This window comes from Canis lupus, chromosome 3 (genome assembly GCF_048164855.1).
Source record: "Canis lupus baileyi chromosome 3, mCanLup2.hap1, whole genome shotgun sequence".
In the NCBI taxonomy this organism is placed as follows: Eukaryota; Metazoa; Chordata; class Mammalia; order Carnivora; family Canidae; genus Canis; species Canis lupus.
In genome coordinates, this window is record NC_132840.1 from 25,425,125 (window position 1) to 25,446,891 (window position 21,767).

At 44.9% G+C, this 21,767-nt stretch overlaps 1 protein-coding gene and 1 pseudogene across 10 annotated transcripts in view; both read right to left on the reverse strand.

The window, feature by feature from the left end:
* Window positions 1–1,327: 1,327 nt before the first annotated feature.
* Window positions 1,328–6,049, reverse strand: LOC140630102 (meiosis-specific nuclear structural protein 1-like; annotated as a pseudogene).
* A 7,817-nt stretch (window positions 6,050–13,866) lies between these two features.
* The window catches only part of KIF1B (kinesin family member 1B), a 149,688-nt gene continuing 141,787 nt past the window's right edge, over window positions 13,867–21,767 (reverse strand). For all 10 annotated transcript variants that reach the window (XM_072819698.1, XM_072819696.1, XM_072819693.1 and 7 more), the window contains 5 exons: window positions 21,608–21,729; window positions 19,934–20,083; window positions 19,160–19,352; window positions 18,833–18,951; window positions 13,867–18,271 (listed from right to left, as the gene is read on the reverse strand). In XM_072819698.1, the coding sequence (XP_072675799.1) occupies window positions 18,229–18,271; window positions 18,833–18,951; window positions 19,160–19,352; window positions 19,934–20,083; window positions 21,608–21,729 (627 nt within the window). In that variant the 3' untranslated portion in view covers window positions 13,867–18,228. The remainder of the gene's footprint in view (window positions 18,272–18,832; window positions 18,952–19,159; window positions 19,353–19,933; window positions 20,084–21,607; window positions 21,730–21,767) is intronic.

The following is a 21,767-nucleotide window of genomic DNA, read 5'->3' on the forward strand; positions in this document are numbered from 1 at the left end:
TTTAAATCCCGCTTGGTCTTGGTGAATAATCTTTTTAATGTACTGTTGGATCCTATTGGCTCATATCTTGGTGAGTATTTTAACATCCATGTTCGTCAGGGATATTGGTCTCTAACTTTCCTTTTTGATAGGGTCTTTTAAAAAAATTATTTCAAATGTTTATTTGAATTCCAACAGTACACATTCCAACAGAGCTTATAATTTGATAGCATATTTATACACACACCTTTATTGATTTCCTATTGTTCTGTGGTCTACTCTAAATACTAAAACAAAACAAAACAATAAATAAATAAATACTAAAACAATATTGATTTGTTATAAATGCAGATGCATATTGAAGCTGCCAAGATGGTGTCTTTCACTGAAGAAGAATTTATGAAGGTACTTGAATGGGGAAATTCATAAATGATCTACTTTATAATTGAAGTATACAGACTAATGTTTGTATAACTATGTGACCCATATACATTTTATTTAAAGTTATAATGATTTATTTTTATTCTTTACAAGTAATAAAGATAGTTGGTGAAAAGCAAATGAAATCTAAGCAACTCCAGAGAATTTCCTGTTTAAATTTAGGGGATACAGAATTGACATGTAATTATTAAAGGAAATATTTTGTAAAATAATAGGAATTTAACTTTTGATTCTTTCTTGTGATCCACTTGCTCTCTTATGTTTTAGAGATTCAGCTTTAGTTCATAAATGATAGTTTGTGTGATAGAAATTCTGTTAAGTTCTTATTGACAATAAAACACTTTGAAATTCCTCAGTCTTAATTATTCTCTTCCCTTATAGTATAAAGAAAAAGAGGGCAGCCCCGGTGGTGCAGCGGTTTGGCGCCGCCTGCAGCCTGGGGTGTGATCCTGGAGACCAGGGATCGAGTCCCACATCAGGCTCCCTGCGTGTCGCCTGCTTCTCCCTCTGTCTGTGTCTCTGCCCCTCTCTCTCTGTGTCTATAAATAAATAAAATCTTAAAAAAAAAGAAAAAGATACTTTGGCAAATCTGGGAAGTAAAGTTCCTAAAACACAAATACCTATGGAACTGTAGTCTGAATGGAGATGCAGAAAAAGCTCTAAGCGGTAGGAGTAAAATGGAGAAATTAGTCTCTTGGGTTTGGCCTGTAATGTATTTTTATATATGTTTTTTATATATATATTGTGACATGGTATGTAACTCAGATCTTCAAATTATCAGTACAAGAACAAGAATTTGACTAAAAGCAATTTTGCAGCTAAAAAAAAATTCTGTAATTTTTAAAATCCGAAAACAAATATTTCCTTTTTTTTTTTTTTAAGATTTTATTTATTTATTCACGAGAGACACACAGAGAGAGGCAGAGACACAGGCAGAGGGACAAGCAGGCTCCATGCAGGGAGCCAGAGGTGGGACTCGATCCTGGGTCTCCAGAATCATACCCTGGGCCGAAGGCAGGCACCAAACCACTGAGCCACCCAGGATACCCCAAATATTTTCTTATAATTGTTTACAAATGATGAATTACCAGACATGCTTTTAGAAAATCCAAATAGATTACATTTCAGGGATAGTGAATCCATAAAACGAAAGTTATAGTGACATCTAGTGGTGAAAACAATCCATGTTTTGCCACATCTTTGATGGTATCACTTTCCTTCACAAATTTCATTCCTTTTCCTAAATTCTTCAAACATATCAATATCATCCTTTTTTTATTTTTTAAAATTTTATTTATTTATTCATGAGAGACACACAGAGAGATAGGCAGAGACACAGGCAGAGGGAGAAGCAGGCTCCATGCAGGGAGCCTGACATGGGACTCGATCCTGGAACCCCAGGATCACGCCCTGGGCCGAAGGTAGATCCAAACCGCTGAGCCACCCAGGGATCCCCTATCCTCTTTTTAGAATACTCCTGTAGGGAGATATCCTACTGATTTCGTAGCATGTTCTTTAAGAAGTTTTAGTCTTTCTTCAATAATTCCATCAATGTGTCCTTGTCTTCTTTGCTACAACTGCCATTCTTCCAGTTCACATTATCTGTTAGGAACTGGTTGCGACGCTCTTCAGTGAGTTTTCCCATAGCCCTCCTGTATTCTAGTTGCTTCATTCTTTGTTTCTGAGCATTCATCAGTTCTATCCGATCATCCTCAGCAAGATTAGCAAGCATAGCCTTTCAAAAGGCTTCCTCAAAAAACAAAAAAACAAAAAACAAAAAACAAAAAACAAAAAAACCCCAACAACAACAACAAAACAAAAGGCTTCCTCTTCCTCTTTGGCAGCCTGGAGTACTAGTTCCTTCACGGCCATTTATTCTATAAAATTTTGCTTCAACTCCTTTTGCTTTTTCTCAATTTCTCTTCTGCTTCTTTTTTTAGTTTCATCTTATGTATTTCAGCTTGTTTTTCCTGGTATAATTCTTGTCTCACTTGTTCCAGATCTTCACGTTGCCACAGCATTTCTTCCAATTTTTGAGTCAGTGTATTCTGAAGCTGTAGCCTTTTTTCCTCATTTTCTTGAACTTTTGCCATCTGATCTTCTTCTCTTTGTTGCTGCATGTTGGCAAATTCAATGATTTTTCTGTTTTCTTCTTCCATCTCCTCACACTTCTTCGTTCTCTTCTTTCTGAAACTCTTCTATATATCTTCGAGTTACATTCATTTTTTCTAACTTTTTTTTTAAATTTTTATTTATTTATGATAGAGAGAGAGAGAGAGAGGCAGAGACATAGGCAGAGGGAGAAGCAGGCTCCATGCACTGGGAGCCCGACGTGGGATTCGATCCCGGGTCTCCAGGATAGCGCCCTGGGCCAAAGGCAGGCGCCAAACCGCTGCGCCACCCAGGGATCCCCTTTTTCTAACTTTTGTTGTCTTTCCAATTGATCTTCTTCACAGATTTTCCAAACAATCACATCAATCATGAGTTTCTCTTTCAGGAACTGCTCATACCCTTCCTCCTTTTTCTTGTTCTTCAAGTTATTTCTCTAAGTCCAGATAATACCGTACTTTTACCTTATTTCATTTGTCCTCTACAGCAGTCTCCTCTTTCTTTATTGCTCTCTCATGTTCTTCCATCCTGGTTTTGGCTGTTTCAGCATCACATTTTATTTGCTTGTATTTAATGGCCTCCTTCTCTGCAATCTGGGCTGCCCTTTCTTTATTCATGTAAACTGCTTTTAATTTCTTCTCCAATTCTCTGAGCTCAATACTGTTTTCTCTTACTTATTGCCTCATCTTTTTATCCTTTAGAGTTTCATGTTTTAGTTTTGCGAATTCTTTAGGCAATGTTTCTTTTTTCAAGCTGGAGTTCCCTCAATCTTCTGTTTTCTTCTGCCTTTTGAATGGCTTCTTCCATATCCAACTCAAATTGTTCATTCTGTAATAATCCGAGGAGTCTCTTGTGCTCCACGTGGTCATCATTTTCATTCTGCACCACCCAGTCCCTGATATTATTCTGTATCTTTCTTAGTGATTGGACATGCAGTTGTTCACAGTAATTTATATATACTGATTTCTGATGCCTTTCACTGAAGCTCAAAGTTTGCCTTCTGGAAGCCATCTTGGCAGAGGGAAATCCCCCTGTTGGACTCTGGTGGCCACCACTTCCCACTGTAAAAGCAGTGGCGGGCATCCTTTTTGATAGGGTCTTTGGTTTGGGATCAGAGAAACACTGGCCTCATAAGAAGTTTGGAAGTTTTCTTTCCATTTGTATCTTTTGAAACAGCTTCTGTAGAATAGGTATTAGTTGTTCTTTAAATGTTTGGTAGAATTCCCCTGGGAAGCCATCTGGCCTGGACTTGTTTCTTGGGAGTTTTTGATGACTGATTCAATTTCCTTGGGTTATTGGTCTGTTCAGGTTGTCTATTTCTTCCTGTTTCAGTTTTGGTAATTTGTAGGTTTCCAGGAATGCATCCATTTCTTCCATTCCTGCCTAATTTTGGCATATAGCTGCTGCTAATACCTTTTTAAAAAGATTTTATTTATATATGGTGGGGGGGGGCAGCAGAGACATAGGCAGAGGGAGAAGCAGGCTCCATGTAGGAGCCTGATATGGGACTCGATCCTGGGACTCCAGGATCATGCCCTGGGCTGAAGGCAGGCGCTAAACCGCTGAGCCATCCAGGGATCCCTCATAATATGTTTTCAAAATCATTTGTATTTCCTTGGTGTTGGTTGTGATCTCTCCTCTTTCATTCATGATTTTACTAATTTGAGTCTTTTTTTTCTTTTTTTTTAAATAAGTCTGGCTAGGGGCTTCTCTATCTAATTAATTCTTTCAACGAACCAGCTCCTACTTTCATTGATCTATTCTACTGTTTTTCTGGTCTCTATTTCATCAAGTTCTGCTCTAATCATTACCTCTCTTCTTCTGCTTGGTTGAGGCTTTGCTGTTCTTTCTCTAGTTCCTTAGGTATAAGGTTAGCTTGTGTATTTGAGATTTTTCTAATTTTTGAGAGAGGCTGGTATTGAAATATACACCTTTGCCGTATCCCATATTCCAATATATGTTTTCATTTTCATTACTTTCCATGAATTTTTAAAATTCTTCTTTAATTTCCTGGTTGACCTGTTCATCTTTTAGTAGGATGCTTTTTAACCTCCACGTGTTTGAGTTTCTTCCAAATTTCTTCTTGTGATTGGGTACTAGTTTCAAAGCATTGTGGTCTGAAAATATGCAGGAGATAATCTCAGTCTTTTGTTACTGGTTGAGACATGATTTGTGACTTAGTATGTGGTCTGTTCTAGAGAAAGTTCCATGTGCAGTTGAGAATAATGTGTATTCTGCTGCATTAGGATGGAATGTTCTGTATATATCTGTGAAGTCCATTTGGTCCAATGTGTCATTCAAAGCCCTGTTTCTTTGTTGATCTTCTGTTTAGAACATCTGTCCATTTCTGTGAGTGGGTGTTGAAGTCCCTTACTATTAATGTATTATTATCTATGTGTTTCTCTACTTTCGTTATTAATTGGCTGATATGATTGGCTGCTCCCGCAGTAGGGGCATAAATACTTATAATTATTAGGTCTTCTTGTTGGATAGATCCTTTAGTATGGATATAGTGTCCCTCTTCATCTCTTACTACAGTCTTTGATTTAAAAATGAATTTATCTGATATGAGGGTTATTACCCCAGCCTTCTTTTGAGGTCCATTTGCATGGAAAGTGGCTTTCCACCTCCTCATTTTCAGTCTGAAGGTGTTCTTTAGGTCTAAAATGAGTCTCTTGAGATAGTGTATAGATGAGTCTTGCTTTTTTATCCAGTCTGGTATCCTGTGTCTTTTGACTGAAGCATTTAGCCCATTCACATTCAGAGTGGCTTTTGAAAGATATGTATCTAATGCCATTGTATTATCTGTACAGTCCCTGTTTCTGCAGATTGTCTCTGTTTCTTTGGACTCCCTTTTCACTTACAGGATCCCCCTTAGTATTTCTTACAGGGCTGGCTTGGTGGTCATATATTCTTTGTTTCCATCTGTCCTGGAAGCTCTTTATCTCTCCTTCCATTAGGAATGACAGCCTTACTGGATAAAGTATCTTTGGCTCCATGTTTTTCTCATTTAGTGCCCTGGATATATCATGCCAGTCCTTTCTCGCCTGCCAGGTCTCTGAGGATAGGTCTTCTGTCATTCTAATATTTCTCCCCCTGTATATTAGGAATCTCTTGTCTTGAGTTACTTTCAGGATTTTCTCTTTATCTGAAATTTGCAGGCTTCACTATTATATGTCAGGATGTTGATCAATTTCTTGGTTTTGGGAAATGTCCTCTCTAGCTCTTGGAAATGAATGCTTGTTTCCTTCTCCAGATTGGGGAAGTTCTCATCTGTAATTTGTTCAAATACACCTTCCGGTTCCCTCTCTCCATGCCCTCAGGAATTCCAATAATATGGATTTTTTTTTTTTCAAACTAACACATCTCTTGGAGCCTCTCTTCATGGGTACTTAGTTATTTTTCTCATTTTCCTTCTTTTTCATCAACTTGTCTTCTAAGTCACTTACTCTCTCTTTTGCCTCATTTACCCTAGCTGTTTGAGCATCCAGTTTAGACTGCATCTGTTTTTTCTTTTTTTTTTTTTTTTTTTTTTTATTTTTTATTTTTATTTATTTTTTTTTTATTTATTTATTTATGATAGGCACACAGTGAGAGAGAGAGAGGCAGAGGCACAGGCAGAGGGAGAAGCAGGCTCCATGCACTGGGAGCCCGACGTGGGATTCGATCCCGGGTCTCCAGGATCGCGCCCTGGGCCAAAGGCAGGCGCTAAACCACTGCGCCACCCAGGGATCCCTGTTTTTTCTTTTTTTAATTTTGATTTGATTAGATCTCATTTCTGCACTAAGAGATTCTCTAGTCTTTTATGCTTTTTTTCAGTCCCAACTGGTAACTTTATCATTATAATCCTGATTCCATCTCCAAAATTTGATGAAGAGATAAGGGACCAGAAAATATAAGAAAAAATACAAGTAAAGAGAGAAATTAAAAAGGGAGCAAAGGGTGGGGGAGAGACTATAATGTCACAGAGTGGACCAAAATAGGGACCCCCTTGTTTCTGAGTGTATTTTAGCCCGTGTATTAGAATGTACTAAATTCCATTTTTTTAAAAAAAGATTTTATTTCTTCATGAGAGACAGAGAGAGAGAGAGAGAGAGAGGGAGAGAGAGAGGCAGAGACACAGGCAGAGGGAGAAGCAGGCTTTATATAGGGAGCCTGATGTAGGACTCGATCCCGGGACCACAGGATAAGGTCCTGAGGTGAAGGCAGACGCTCAACCGCTAAGCCACCCAGGCGTCCCTAAATTCCAAAATTATAAAAAAAAGCAAAACTTATATAGAGAGACAACACAAAAAAGAAAAAAAATGGGAAGTAGTGGAGAGAGAGAATATAATCTCACAGAATGGACCAAAACTGTGATCTACTTGGTTCTGAGTATATTTTGGTCTGTCTGTTAAAGGGTACTAAATTCCAAAATTATAAAAACAAAAAGAAGACATATATATACAAAATTAAAGTGAATATGGTGAAAAGTAGCCAGAAATGAAGAATGTATGTATAACATGTAATTGTGAAATATGAAAGTTAAAAAAGAGAACTTAAAAACGAAGAGTTGATAATATATTAAACTGAGATGAGAGAAAAGAAAGCATATTGGAAAATCTTAACCTGAAATATAAACACATCATAAGACAGAAACCTTGATTTCTACATACTAGTTCCCCTCAGTCCTGGAGTTTTCCAGTGCTGACTGGTCAGTAAACGTGCTGCTTCCCTGTTCTTCCAGCTGGTCTTCTAGGGGAATCAGCGGGCGCTGGTTCTCAGTTCTGTACCTGGGGGAGATGCTCTGCCTCTTGCCAGGTGGCCAGGCTCAGTGCTTGCAGTTTGCTGCTGAGCTCTTTGTTCCCTGGAGGCTTTTGGGCCTCTTTTAGGAGTGAAAAAAAAAAAAGAAAAAAAAAAGGGGCTGCACGTGCCAAACTGCAGACTCTTCTCTTGTCCGGGGTGGGGGCGGCCAGAGGGGGTGGGGAGGCAGCAGGGGGACACTGCTCTGTGCAAACCAGGGGGCAGGGCTTTTGCCCGCGTGTATGCACACCTGTTCGCCCCTCCCAGAGAAAGTGGAGGGGCGCCCTGTTTCTGTCCGTCGAGGAGCGTTCCCGGTGGTCTCAGGTGCCCCTTTCCCAGCGACCCCCGGGGGCCGCCGCTGTTGGTGGCCTGTGGCGGAGCGGGTGGAGTCGGTAGGGGAGTCCGTGGTTCCCTCCCCACCCCCTCGGTGGCCGGGTCTCGCACGTGCCTCCCCCGCCGGCCAGCAGGGGGGAGGCGCCCGTCAGGTCCCCAGGCGGGGGGAAGCAGGGTCCTGCGTACGGTCGCTGCGCTGCATGCTTCGGGGGTGGCGCCCGGCGCGGGCGCTCGGCCTGGGGCTGGGACGGGGGAGGGGGAGGGCCGGTGGGCCTTGGCCGACAGGATCGTGGGTGTCGCGGGGGGGGGGTGGCCGCACGGACCCCTTCCCAGAGGGAACGTGAGGCCGGAGGGCGGCCAGCGCGCGCACCTCCCGGGACGGCGGCCAGCGGCACGGTCCTTCCCCTTCCGGGCGGGCCTCGCGGTGGGGAGCTGGGCGGGCGCTCGCCCCTGCCCCTTGGACAAATCCCGAGGGGTTGGGGGCAAGTCTCGCCAGATCGCACAGTAAACGTCACGGGAACTCAGCAGGCGTGGAAGTCTGAAGCCTGGGCGCCTGTGCCGCGACATAGGAGCGCTGGGCCGATCTTGTCTGGGGAGGTCCGGATCGCCTGGCGTTCCGTGAGGCCCATAAGGGCCCTTCCGATCTGGGGGTGCACAAAGCACTGAAATCGCGATGTTGGGGCATCTGGGTCCCTTCCTGACACTCCAGGAGGGCATTAGGTCCTGAGAGGGGCAGTGAGCCTGCCCAAGAGCTGGCTCGTCTACACAGAAGGGCTCCCGCGGGCATTCCCCGGCTTCCAATCTCTCAGGACCGTCCGTGTGAGTTGCCGCAGGCAGGAGCAAAGCTGTCACCGGGGTTTGCCAGATCGCACGAGATTTGGCAAATCCCGAGTGATCTCAGTCCACATCTCATGAGATCTCATCAAAATCTCCGAGATCTTGGGCCCAGCCAGGGAGCTCCGGCGGAACGGTGAGGTGTCTTGCCGAAGCTGCCTGCCCTTGAGCGGACGGTCACTCCCCAGCAGAGTCTGCTCTGGGCTCCTTACACACGTGGTGACGCACAGCGGGACTGGGCACAACCTGCACCATTTCTGATTTCAGAAGTGCTCCCAGACACGATGTGCCAGAAGACACGGTATCTCACACGCCAGTCCCTGGGGCTTCACGTCCCCGGTGAAGTGGGCCCAACAGGACAGCCGTGAATTCAGGATGGATGATCCCCGTGGCCTCTTATGCAAAAGACACCAGAGGGGCTAGAACCTGGAGGGCAAGAGAAGGAAGCCATGCGCCCCAGGAGGCCACGTCAGCACCTCGGCGGGCTCCCGGCGGCTTGGCCGGTCTTCACCATGTGAAGGCTATCTGTGCCTCACAACATACCAGCAAAGAAAAAAAGAAAAAAAAAAAAGAGAAGTGACCTCTTTCCTTGCCGGATGTCATGTAAACTGATGGCAAGTCTCAGGAATTCTCTGGCTGCCTTTCAGGAATCCACCGACCAAATCTCACAAGAACTCTAGCCAAATCTCATGAGATCCAAGTTCACTCCTTGGACCTGGGCCCAAATCCCCGAGAGGTTGGGCAAATCTTGCAGATCTCATACTAAATCTCACAACGCGACCTGCAGGAAGTCACAAGGAGTCTCATCCCAAACATACTGGTGTTTTAGCCATTGGGTGAGGTGCTGTAAAAAGGGAGCAGTGCATGCAGGACAAATGGGCTCCATGGCTCTTTTTCCCAGGAAAATGGAGGTGATAGAAATAGAAGAGAAGGAGGAAAAGGGAAATGCCATAAACCCCAGAGCAGGATATGTGACCACATAGGCAGGCTCTCCCTGGGGGTTACCGTCTCTCACACCCTCAAGACCGCCTGTGTTTGTCTTGCAAGCCCCCGAAAAACAAAGAGAAGCCACCTCATTCCTGAGCCAGATCTCACATCCATTGGCCTATCTCACCAATTCTCTGGCTCCCTCTCAGGAATCCTCAGACCAAATCTATCAAGAATCTGGATAAACCTTGGCAACCACAAAGCCCACTCACAGGAACTAGGCCCCAGGCCCCTGAGGGGTGGGGCCAAATACCGCCAGACCTAGATGGAAACATGGAGAGCACTGGAGCACAAGGGGACCTTGGCAAGTCTGGATACTCCTGAGCCTTGATACCTGTGAGGCCTCAGAGCTAGTGCCCTGACATTTCCATTTGGCAAGGCTGGGAACACCTGGCAGGCTGCTAAGGTCACAGAGGCCATTCTGATGTGGGAGTCCAATGGGAGCCCTGAAACGGGGAAGAAGGGATCCCCAGGCCCTACCTTCAGTATGTGAGAGGCAGTCCACCCAGGAAGGCATTAGGTACAGGAAGAGGCAAGAGGAAAAAGAAGAAAAAAAAAAAAAAAAAAAAAAGAAGCTGCCGCCTTGTTCCTGAGCTGGATCTCCTGTCCTCTTGGGGCTGATCTTGCCAATTCTCTGGCTTCCTCTCAGGAATCCTTGGACCAAATCTGAGAATCTGGACAAACCTCGGGATGGCAAAGCCCACTTGTAGGAACTGGGCCCCAGTCCCGAGAGGTGGGGTCCAATCTCGTCAGATCTAGAAGGAAATCTCATGAAGTCTGGAGAGAAATGTCAGGGGACCAGCCAAAAATGCTGTTTCCCAGGATTATTCCCCAGCTCCCCAAGGTGCCTCTGTTTTAGAGATCTTGATTAACTGATCATTTGGGCCACTTGTTTTTTCTCTTCCCCTTTTAAATTCTTGCTTTTAACTCCACCAATAAAGAGTGAGCCCAGCTAGATCTTGGATCTTCTCCCTTTAATAAAAGCAGAACCCCAGGCCTGGGTGTTCTCTCTCACTGTAAGCTTGCTGGGTTACAGCTGTGCCATGCAATTTCCAGGTCCTGTAAAAATAATAAACCTTTTTTTGTTGTCGTTCCCATTTCGTGATTATTCTTGCTCAAGAGGATCTTGCAATCATAAGAACCACAGGGTTGGTTCCGCCACAACATCAGTTATTGATAGGCTGAGACCACACAACAGCAGGGCTGGGACGAAGGCAGGTCTCTCCCAGGCATGAACAGAGTAAAGCCATGGCTTGCTAAGCCAGAGCAGGTTGACCTTTTTTAGAAAATCCTGGTGTTTGACTTATAATGCCTAAGCAAGTCAACTCACATTATTCACCTTAACTTTTCACCTTGCTCTAAATCTCCAAATCCCAAATCAAAGCATGGGCCCGGAGTCTACAAAAACAGTCCTTCTATGCAAACCTCCCAGGGAAGAATCCTTTGTTAGACGTATGTGAGCAGGTGTATAGGTTAACCAACATACTAGTTGGGGCAGATGTAAAAATTCTAGCTCTGCCACTCACTTGCTCTAATTCCTGCTACTGAACTCAAAGGACTTGTTTACTTGCTACGTAGAAAGACAACGAACTGTATAAAACTAAGTCCGTTCCAGTGCAAAGTGCAGTGGAGCTCAGGAAGGCATGGCCGACATAACCTCTGGGGCCAACCTACCTTCGAAGACCAAGGAAGTCCCCTGGAGAGAAACTATAAGCAACCAGAAGAGGCCCTGAGCATGTTCCTAGCGCTGGCGGTGGCTGGCTGCTGCCCACTGTGCCTTGTCCCCCAGGGAACTAGAGCCGGCTGTCCACCCTGCCAGCCTACAGGGTATCACCCCAGCAAAGCTCTCCCCGCTGGTCTCTTCCTTCCTGCTCTCTTGTCCAGTCTGCGCGCACACGCTCATCTGCATGTAAAGCTCTTTGCTTTCTCTAAAACAAAAACCTCCTTGACTCCATATCTTTGTCCCTTCTCCCCTCTACAGTACACATCACTGAAAGAATTATCCATACTGTTTTAACCTCCTTTCCTCCCCTTTTCCCTGAAACGATGCCAGGCAGGTGTTCTTTGGCACCACTCAAAAAAAATGCTGCTCTACCCACCAATGACCTTGCTAGGACAGGGATGCTTCTGATGTCTCCTCCCATGTGATGTGGGCTCCACTACTGGAACCTTCCTGCTTCCACAGCCCCTCACAGACCCCCAGGAGAGAAGCGATCATTGCGAGTTTGGAAGGCATGACAGCCTGGCCACTTCCTCCCCTCTAAGACTCTCCAGCCTTCCGGGAACAGTCTGTTCCTCTCTACTTTTGCTCCTTGGAGGTGGCCAATGACAGCAGCACTGATGTCCCTTGGAAGCTGACAGGAAATGGGTAATTTTGGGCAGCACCCCAGACTGCTGGGCCAGAATCTGTTCGGTAAAAACGCAGGGGTGTCTGGTGCCTCCACACTCTAATCCTCACATTCTCTAATTGAACCTTTTTTTTTTTTTTTTTAAATTTTTATTTATTTATGATAGTCACAGAGAGAGAGAGAGAGAGAGGCAGAGACATAGGCAGAGGGAGAAGCAGGCTCCATGCACCAGGAGCCCGATGTGGGATTCGATCCCGGGTCTCCAGGATCACGCCCTGGGCCAAAGGCAGGCTCCAAACCGCTGCGCCACCCAGGGATCCCTCTAATTGAACCTTTAGTAGTGATCAAGGAGATTACTTTGATCTGCCATGTACCTATTGTTTCTCAGCTGGCTCTGAAACTGGGAAAAATGGATGGTATCCTCTGGCCCTTCCAACCTCCCAGACCTCCCTGTTGCTCAAAGCTGTGGGCGCTGCTTGGTTCTGACCTTAAACTGTGAGCTGCTCTGGACACCGTCCTCACTGCCTTCATCTTCAAACATATCCTCAACTTGGCTGCTAAGCATCCCCCTCTCTCCATGGCCCCTCCTGGCTTGTCCTGGTGGCAGTGTTCCAGGAGCTGAGCCTTGGCTCTCACTGGCCACTCATTTCTGGGCCTCCTTGTCTCCTGTCACCCTCATGCTGACAACTCCCAAAGGTACGTCTCCAGCCCCATCTCTCCCCTTGAATCCAGCTGAGTGGCTGTGCTGTCAGGTGGAAACAGGGTCTCCAAGTGAACGTGACCAGGACCAAATCCTTCACTGAGCACCGCCCCCCCTCTGCTCTCCTAATCTTTTCCATCTAAGCAATTGCAATGCATTCTTTGTGTTCAGGCACACATCCCAAGTTACCTTTCTCCCCAAGCACATGCAGTGGCTTAGCAAAACTGTTAGTTCTGACGTTAGAATATCCTGAATCTAACCACATTTCCCACCTTTGCTGCTCCCACCTGGGTTGCAACAGCCATCCTCCCCTGGGGACACTGGGCAACAATTTCCTATTTTGCCTCCCTTCCTCCACTAGTCCCCCATCCACACCCCCACAGGCTGTTTTCCACTCAGCTCTTGGAATGATCTTTTGAAAACACAAATAGAACCATGTTGACTCCTCTCCCCCAAACTCTCCACTGGCTTCCTATTTCACACTAATAAAATTAGGGTTACCTAAGCCTTAAGCCACCTGGTCCTTGGTTACTTGCTGCTGCCAAGACTCTAGGGCTCTCCCCGTTACCCAGACCAGCCGCCTCCCTGCTATCTCTGGAACCTACAGAGGACACTGCTGCCCCAAGGGCTTAGCTTCTCTATCTGGAGACCTCCTTGCCAATGGCTTTGCATGCATATGTGTCCCTTCATTCAAGTGTCTGCTCAAAAGTCCTCTGCTAACACAGGCCTTCCCTGATGACAAGGCCTAAAAGGATGCCTCCCTCCATCCTTTCTCACCTTCCACTCAGCTGTTATTTACTCTGTGGCCACTCGACGTTACACATTTCGCATTTGTGTCACGGAGGTCTTTCCCCACGGGGACAGGAATGCCGGGGCGTGTTCTTGTTTGCTGCTGAGTTATCACATCCCGGGTGCGGCCATGTGGTGGGCACGCAGATGTGCGCTGACTCCATCACTGCCCTTTGAATGCTGAATGCTGCTTCTCCCCTCTTCTTCAGTCTCTCCCCAAACAATCAGGACAGTGGTCCCTGCTCATGCTCTGCTCACAATGGGAACTTGTTAAATTAAGCCAACAGGGTGAGTGCTTCAACTTCTCCACCTAGAAAAACTACACCACTGCTGGAGAATCACTGGTAGGTGTGTAAGAAGGAGCTCCGGGAGAACCTAGAGCGCTGGAAGAAAGCACTTTCAGAGAAACAGCACAAAGAAATAGCACCCGGCTATATAACAACCCTGCTCTGAATGATCAGAAAAGAACACATAGGTCACACCACCGTATCTTTGCAAGTCAAGAAAAGGGATCATGTGTAAATACCTTCCAAAGGATGCAAGAATAAATGTACATCAAAAGCCTTCTGATGCACTGGTTGTACCTTTATTGTTTACCTCGTTCACTAATAGTTCCGTGATGCAAGGTTACCATACACAGTTAGATAATGTTTGCATTGCACATCTAAGGCTATACAGCAAAAGAACCAGAATTAGTACAAATACAAGAACTATATTTACATTCTGTATACTCAAGCTCCAAACATCAGATAATATTTACATAATAAAACATGAAAATGAAAATCTGAAATTAATAATGTACATTGTTGCTAATGTGCTCAACTCCTTACTGGGGAGAGATCAGTTTGCAAAGTCTTGGTTCAAAAAGGCCACGTGTGCTCCACGGGTTTTGTGGCAGCGCACGCGGATGGTGAGAAGAGACCCGAAATCCCGACGGGTGGCGCTCTGCACGCGAGAAGGCCGATGGAGTCCTCAGGTGAATGATGCCAGAAGGTGCAGCCTGAAAAAAGGGAACTCGAAGACACAGAGACGACACACAACAGCCAGGGTTTGGCAAGAGACCAACCTCAGCTTGGACTTTCTGAGCACAGCTTTTAAAATGAAATTTGCATCAACTCTCATTCTTTCCTTTAAATGATCAGAGGCTTTCCTAAGATTTCATGGGGCTCAAATCCGAATTTCCTAAATGGCCTTTTGAACAACCACCGTGGATCATCTCGCAGCTGACATCTTATATTCCTAAGGAAACACAATCAATACATTCCTGCCGCACCCAGTCACGGTTTGGCTGCACACTGGGGTGAGTCATTACTGGCCATGGTGGATAGCTGCTGTGTACGCGAGTCAGAGTCCTCTTTCAAATACATTCAGCAAACCTTCTGAGAGCAGCAGCAGAATTAGTGTCTTCTTTTTAAGGAATGGGTTAACAATCACATTTTAGAAAGGGAACCCAAAGCAAAAACGAAGGATCCAAGTGGAGCAGACAAGCCCTGACCCCGTCCAAGAGAACCTGAGTGGCCACAGCACAAGGAAATGAAGCGTACCAGAGCTGCCACGCACTAGGTCATCCATTCTTTTCCAGTCCAATGTGCAATTAATTACAGCTGTATAAATACACAAATACCTTACAAAATTAAATATCCCTGTAAATTAGAACGAGCAGCAGGCAACAAAGTCTTTGCTTTGAAATATGTGCCAGGAGAAATCATTTTATTTTTAGATCCCTAAAGATCTTTCACAATGATTTAAACTCATCCCTTCATCTTAAAAGAGCTAGAAAAAAACCACTGAAACTATGAGTAGTTGTGTAAGATCTCTACAGCTGAAGGGGGAAGAAAATTGTAAAACAACAGTGGTTTCTCAGCTGGGAAAAATAATTTTCCTTTCCCTTGCAGTGATCGCCCGAGTGTTTTAACAACACGTTCAGATTTGTATGCCCACCCAGCTGCCAGCAGCAGCCCTTTCCTACTCCCCTGGCTGTGTGCACGGCTGGCCAGCCCTGCATAGCCTGGCCCGAGAGCTGGCTGACTCCCAGGCAGGCGCAGAGGTTAAGCAGGCTGTGGGTGCTGGTTTGGTGTGGGCTGTGAGGTCATGTTTTACTTTGGCAGGAAAAGGAGAGTGGGGAAGGAAGGGAGGATATAATTACTTTTAACTAGCACTCATTTCTTCTTAATTGGTGCTAGAGCTTTTTCTTCCTGTTTTATGCTTGTTTAAAAGAGTGCTTTAGGAAAAAAACACACACACAAAAAAAACCCTCAAAAGGTAGTTTTCTCCAATACTAATACAATATTAATATTATATTAATATTAAATATTAAGCTTCCTGCCACCAGAGCTTCAGCTAAAGCCTCATAAGTAGTTCCTGCCGTAAGTGCTCTCTCTCAGCTTCAAAGTGTGGATGGGATGGATGTGTCCAAAAAGGGAACATTAATCCTGAAACTGTTCAAACTCTGATCTGGAAATGGGCCACCAGAGGAAGAGGGGGAACCAATCAGGGTTGTCCTCAGATGATGGAAAGCACACCCATCAGAGACCCCTGGACACAGGCGTCCTGTTTCCTTAATGGGCCCTCTTACCCCCGGCTGTTACCAATAGTCCAGTTCTACCTCTTCTAATAACTGACACCTCCAAAGCAAAGCAAAGACTTTCCAAGCCAGTTTTGCTTGAGTTAGAAGAAAAACCAGATATCATTTCAGTGTATCACATGATTTTACTTTCCCTCGGCCCTCCCATCTCCCTCTGTCATGGACATGGGTCCCTCTGTCAGACTATGTGACAAACAGCAGTGGCACCCGTGACTTCATTCTAAAACATAACCTTCAAATTTCATTTTCATTTCCCTGAAATTAGATTTAATTCCAGCCCAGGAGCTATCTCTAAGCACCGACAGATCCTGGATCTGAGTATACACCAGAAAGGCATATTGTGTCCATTAGATGCTGAAGGAACCTCTAACTACGTTAACAATCTCACGCACCGCTCAGAGAACAAGTAACATCACAGTTAATGACCTATGTTGTAAGGAGAGGAAGGAAGTTAAGAAAACCTACTATAGAATTTTTATTGATTACTTTTCAGCTAAGGTCCCAGCCTGGGATTTCTATCCTTTCAAGTTCACCATGATTCACTTTTCCTCCTCTTTGCAAGGCAACTCGACTGAAGTCAGGAGACCTGTTCTTAGAGAGGAGTCCACCCTAGAAGTTAGAAGCAAGGGTCTGCAGACATGCGCCTGCCCAGCTCTATTCCACAGTCTGCACGAGCCCCTGCCCTGTGCTGAAGCAGAAAATTGGCTGGTCTCCACCATCCAAGAGCAACTTCAAGGCTGGGGACCTCAGTGGAGGTGGAGAGGGCAGATATTTTTCAGAATGCCTGAGGGATGGTCACACAGAGGGTTGGTACAAAACATTGCAGGTCAACTGGCAAAGCAGCTGAATTAACCTGCAGGCCTTCCTTGCCCCAGGTCATTCCTATAAAACTTACTGATGGCTGAAAGAAAAACAGTATCTTCTTCCATGATGGCCTCTGGATGCAGATGACCCTGTTCTGTCCACAGTGACCTTCCTCCTTTGGCAATATTTCTACATCCCATGAAGACAGCCAAGGAGAGGCAAGGCAGATGCAGCAGCAAGCCACTGAGGCCAGGGCTCAGATGAGCCTCTTCTCTGTCCCCAGGTGTCCTTTTGTTTTGTTTTAGTGGTAGGAAGGAACTGTTTTTAATCCTGGGATCCAGAAGACAAAGACTGCTATGTCTGCTTATTTAGGATCATATGGGGAGAAGCATTACTGAAAGTACTTTCAACTGGACAAGGATCATTGGAAATGACCATGGGATTCAGAGGGAGACTCCAAGTCTGTACTAAAAGTTGAGTTTCTTTGACCAAAGGGAGCTACAACAACCACAAGGTTGCTACTCAACATTACCATAATGATGACGACAATCATGAAGATCATTACCAGAAAGTGAGTCACTCCCTCCTTGTGGGACATTTGTGTATGATGCTGCACTAATTCCAAAGTGTACCACCCATCACTAATGCCAAGGAGAAACAGAAGAAACTCTGAGAGAAAAGCAGTTCATAGGAGCACTGCTGGGACGAACTTCCCTCATCTACTGTGCCCACCTTCAGGAGCTACGGTAAAATCTCACAGTCCTTTCAAGTCCACTGGAAATATTCTTGGCTTTTCCCTTCATACGAGGTCAGCAGCAGCCACTGTTCCAGCCCCACTAAAAAATCCTCCCCTCTCTCTTCCACTAAAAGAAAACCGCCTAACTATGTTTTAAATAAGTTCCACTTTCAGAAAATACACCTATGCCATTTCTAAGCTCATCACCACCTTTTCCCTGAATGGAAAATGCAGGGATTAACAATGGCAAAAAGAAATGGAAGGGGAAAAGGTAAGTTCTTTCCTTTTAGGTTCTAAAAAAAAAAGCCAGATGTTTCCTCCCATAGTCTCTAAGCCACCCCCCGCCCCAAGTTAAAGTGATACCACAGATAGAGAAAAGGAAAAAAGTATTATGTTGTCTTAAAAAACAGACAAAAATATCCAAAGACAGCAGTACAGACATCACAGGTGGTCATAACAGGGACCTATCATAAAAAAGGAAGCCAAAGGACATGAAAAAATTATTTGGAGATTCACTGGATCCCCTCTGGGTTGTTTTTTTTTTTTTTTTTTTGTTGTTGTTTTTCTCCCTTTTGTTACACCACATGCTACTACCAAGATTCTCAGCACAGGAAAAAAGAGAAGGGTAGAGAGCATTGGAGATGGGGACCAGGAGAGCTAGAAAGTGTGTTGACAGGACGGAAAGAAAGCAGTTACGCCACAGGCTTACACATGAGAGGGGCCGTCAAGAATCACAGAGAGAAGTGAGAGGCAACACTTTCTTTATCTCTCGAAGGCGAGTGAGGGTGTTCAGCAGAGTCACTTAGTACTTCGATTCACTTGGGCATCTGCGGGAAAGTTTTGACCTACAGGTGGCAGAGGAAAAGGATGGATTAGAAACCTGGATCCAGATGTCTCTCCCCTCTTAGGTCTCTCTCCTCCGCAGTTCTGTCCTTGAGCTGCCTCCCCTCAAACACCTAAGGCCCAGGTCTCTAGGCTCCCTGAATAAGCAGGCTAAGCTGTGGTCTCCCTCATTATGAGGTCCCTAGGATACAAGCCCCTCACAGGATCAGAGGCCAGATCACAGGGTGGAATACCAGACCACAAAGGTTCTTGCCACCTTCCTCTGATTCAGTCAAAACATTAAAACAAAACAAAACAAAACAAAACAAAAAAACAAACTCGAAAAAAAAAAAATCAAAGCAGGACATTAACTGCAAATGTGATCAGGTCCCCTTAGTCATTCAGGATACTGGGTGACACCTTATGAGAAGCAGAGGCTTCATTACCATCATACAACCACACTTATACCAATGTCCTTCCTCTGTTTTCAACCTATTTTTTGGGAACAAGACTTCCTTCTTGGTTTACATGGATGTCCCTGGGACCAAAAGCTAAGAAGACGAAATACGAGGACAACTTCTTACCGTATCGTGCCAGCAAGAAGTGGGTTAAAGGCATATAACCAGTCGTTCATGTCTTTGTCATTGAGAGCCTGTAAAAGGACCCCACGATGCTTTGTGCAGACAGCAAAGATGTTAGGTGTCTGAAAGAGACACAGGTAGATAGAAAAGTTACAACGGCTGCTGATAACAGGGACCAGCCTGCCATATTCACAGGACACACAGCACTTCATACTGAAGGTTCAGAGAGCCCAGACACATGGGAGAGATGCCACACCACACAACAGAGAATTTAGAACTTGGAAGGGAAGGGTACAGGTGGCCATAAAAAGCCAAGAGAGCAGGACTGACCTTCACCATGGCCTGCTGGTCCTCGCTATATTCCACCTGTGCTGTGGACAGGTTAATGATGCCACGCTCCACTGGGTCTTTGTCGCTGTTATAGATGAAGACATAAGGGCGGCGAACCACAACAAAATGTTTGGCCCAGTTGCTGTAAAGTGGCTCCTTGAAATGCAGGTATCCTTTCTTAGAGACCACAGAGCTAAAGAGGACAGTATGAAAGACATTAGTTTCTCACAAAAAGAAAGTGATCGGGATCCCTGGGTGGCACAGCGGTTTGGCGCCTGCCTTTGGCCCAGGGCGCGATCCTGGAGAACTGGGATCGAATCCCACATCGGGCTCCCGGTGCATGGAGCCTGCTTCTCCCTCTGCCTGTGTCTCTGCCTCTCTCTCTCTCTGTGACTATCATAAATAAATTAAAAAAATTAAAAAAAAAAAAAAAAAAAAAAAGAAAGTGATCATGGCCTGAGGACCATGAAAATCTGTCTCACCTAAGCCTAGTCCCTAGGATGAACAAAACAGGCAAAAGAGACAAAAGATCCGTTTGGTCTAGAATCTTCTCTGTTAAAGTAATACAGCAAAAAACCACAAAGCATCACCATAGCATACTGTGGTGTGGTGGAGATGCCTGATAAGACACAAACGGAGCAGGAACCCAGCCTGGTTCTTTCCTCCCAGATTCCATTGGCATCAACAATAATATTCATCTCATGTATAAGAACAGTGAGTATATCATGCTGATTTGTCTTTTGTACCTGGAATCCCTGTCAATACAGTACTCACCCTGGTCTAATTTCTTCAATATCTGGAACAAGATTGAGAAACTCATTTTTTCCTGCTCGGGCCAAATAGGGTGTTTCCACAGTCGGGACAATCTGAAACTGTTCAAATTCTGTGCAGGGACTAGAGGCCCGGGAATTGGCTTCTGGGGTCCTTTAAAAGAAAAAAGTTGGGAATAAGAGGAGCTTCAGCAAGTCCAATGCATAATGTGTATAACCCTCTCACCAAGAGGAATGAGACCTCCCTTAACAGCAGGAGGCCTTGCAAACAGTTTCAGAGAGCTCAGTTGAGAAGACAAGCTGGTGTCAGAAAGTTAATTCCAAATTCAACTGAGGTCGTCCTTTAGAAGTTAGAAAAGTCATCAAGTCATGCACAGTCCCTCTTCCTCCTCTGAACAGAAGTATCTGGGGCATGATATTCCATTCAGTGGTTCTAAGTGTAATCCCTGACCAGCAGCATCAACCTCACCTAGATACCGTTAGAAATTAAAATTCTCAGGCTCCAACCCAGACCTACAGAATCAGAAGGTGGAAATCAGCCACCTGTGCTTTAACAAACCTCCCAGGTGATACTGATGTGCACTGACCTTGGAGAACCACTGCCTTAAGGGGCTGGCAGAGAAAGCAAACATGTGGGAAGAAGCTGGCTTCCTGAATGACCACCAAACTAGAGCAGTCTAGGCCCACGACGTGGGAAGTAGTTCCTATGCTCTGCACTGTGAGCTTAGCCTGATGAATTGTATCTCACCAATTCTAAAAAGCCCAATTTTTAATACTTCACCATTTCTCAAGTTGGGGGATGCACCTTACAATTGATGACAGGTCGCATGACAGTGTTTTTTTTTTTTTTTAGTGGCACAATAAAATAATGCTATGGTTGATGACATCACAAATTAATTACATCATCTGGGTGTGTTATTTTCTCAATCACACTCAACTATGGCAGTGTTGTTACAGTCAGACAGCTAGCTGGGCGATACCCAGGTGGGTTCTGACAAGTGAGCACAGTGAATGGAGATAGGCACAAGTTTGGTGAGGAGTCACAAAGAAGTGATTACAGTGATAAATTCACTGGATCTAGACTAAACTTGTCTCTGTTATTCTTACCAATATGTTTCACTGTGCCATCAAAATATTTTTTCCAAACTAAGTTTTAAGCTGTTTTCCTGAAGATGAGGCTTGTTCTGTCTGATATGAGTAGGGAGCCAAGCAGGGGTGGGAACAGAAGGCCAAAGTGAGCACAGAGGGGTTCAAAAGAGGAACCAAGGGCTTTCATGCAGAAAGTTGGTGAGACATAATGTTAGAAGTTATAGGAGCATCTCCTTGGGACTGTGATATCCAGAGAAGGCTCCCACATACTTCTGAGTGCTGCTGAGAGGGATGGTCCAGCCCTCAGCTAAGAACCACTGAGCTAGAGGAAGGCTGGCATTTCCCTTGGTTCTTAGACTAGCTTCTCTCAGTGAAGTCTGGGTACTTGTGACTTCTTTTTTCAAGTTTATATTTACTATTTATTTTTAGTAATCTCTACCACCAACATACGGCTCAACTCACAACCCTAGAAGCAAGAGTTGCATCTCCCACCAACTGAGCCAGCCAGGTGCCTTCAAAACAAAACAAAACAAAACAAAACAAAACAAAACAAAACAAAACAAAACAAAACAAAAACTAGGGTACTTACTTCTGATCAAGAGAGTTGCTCCTAGCCTCTACCAGAGAAGGGCAGGTGGAAGAGGGAGTGAGGGTAGCACTGCTGAAACTGGACACAGAGGGATCCCGTCCGATAGGAGAGATATCAGACAACTGGAGGCAAACAGAAGATAGCAAGTGAGATTTAGCTG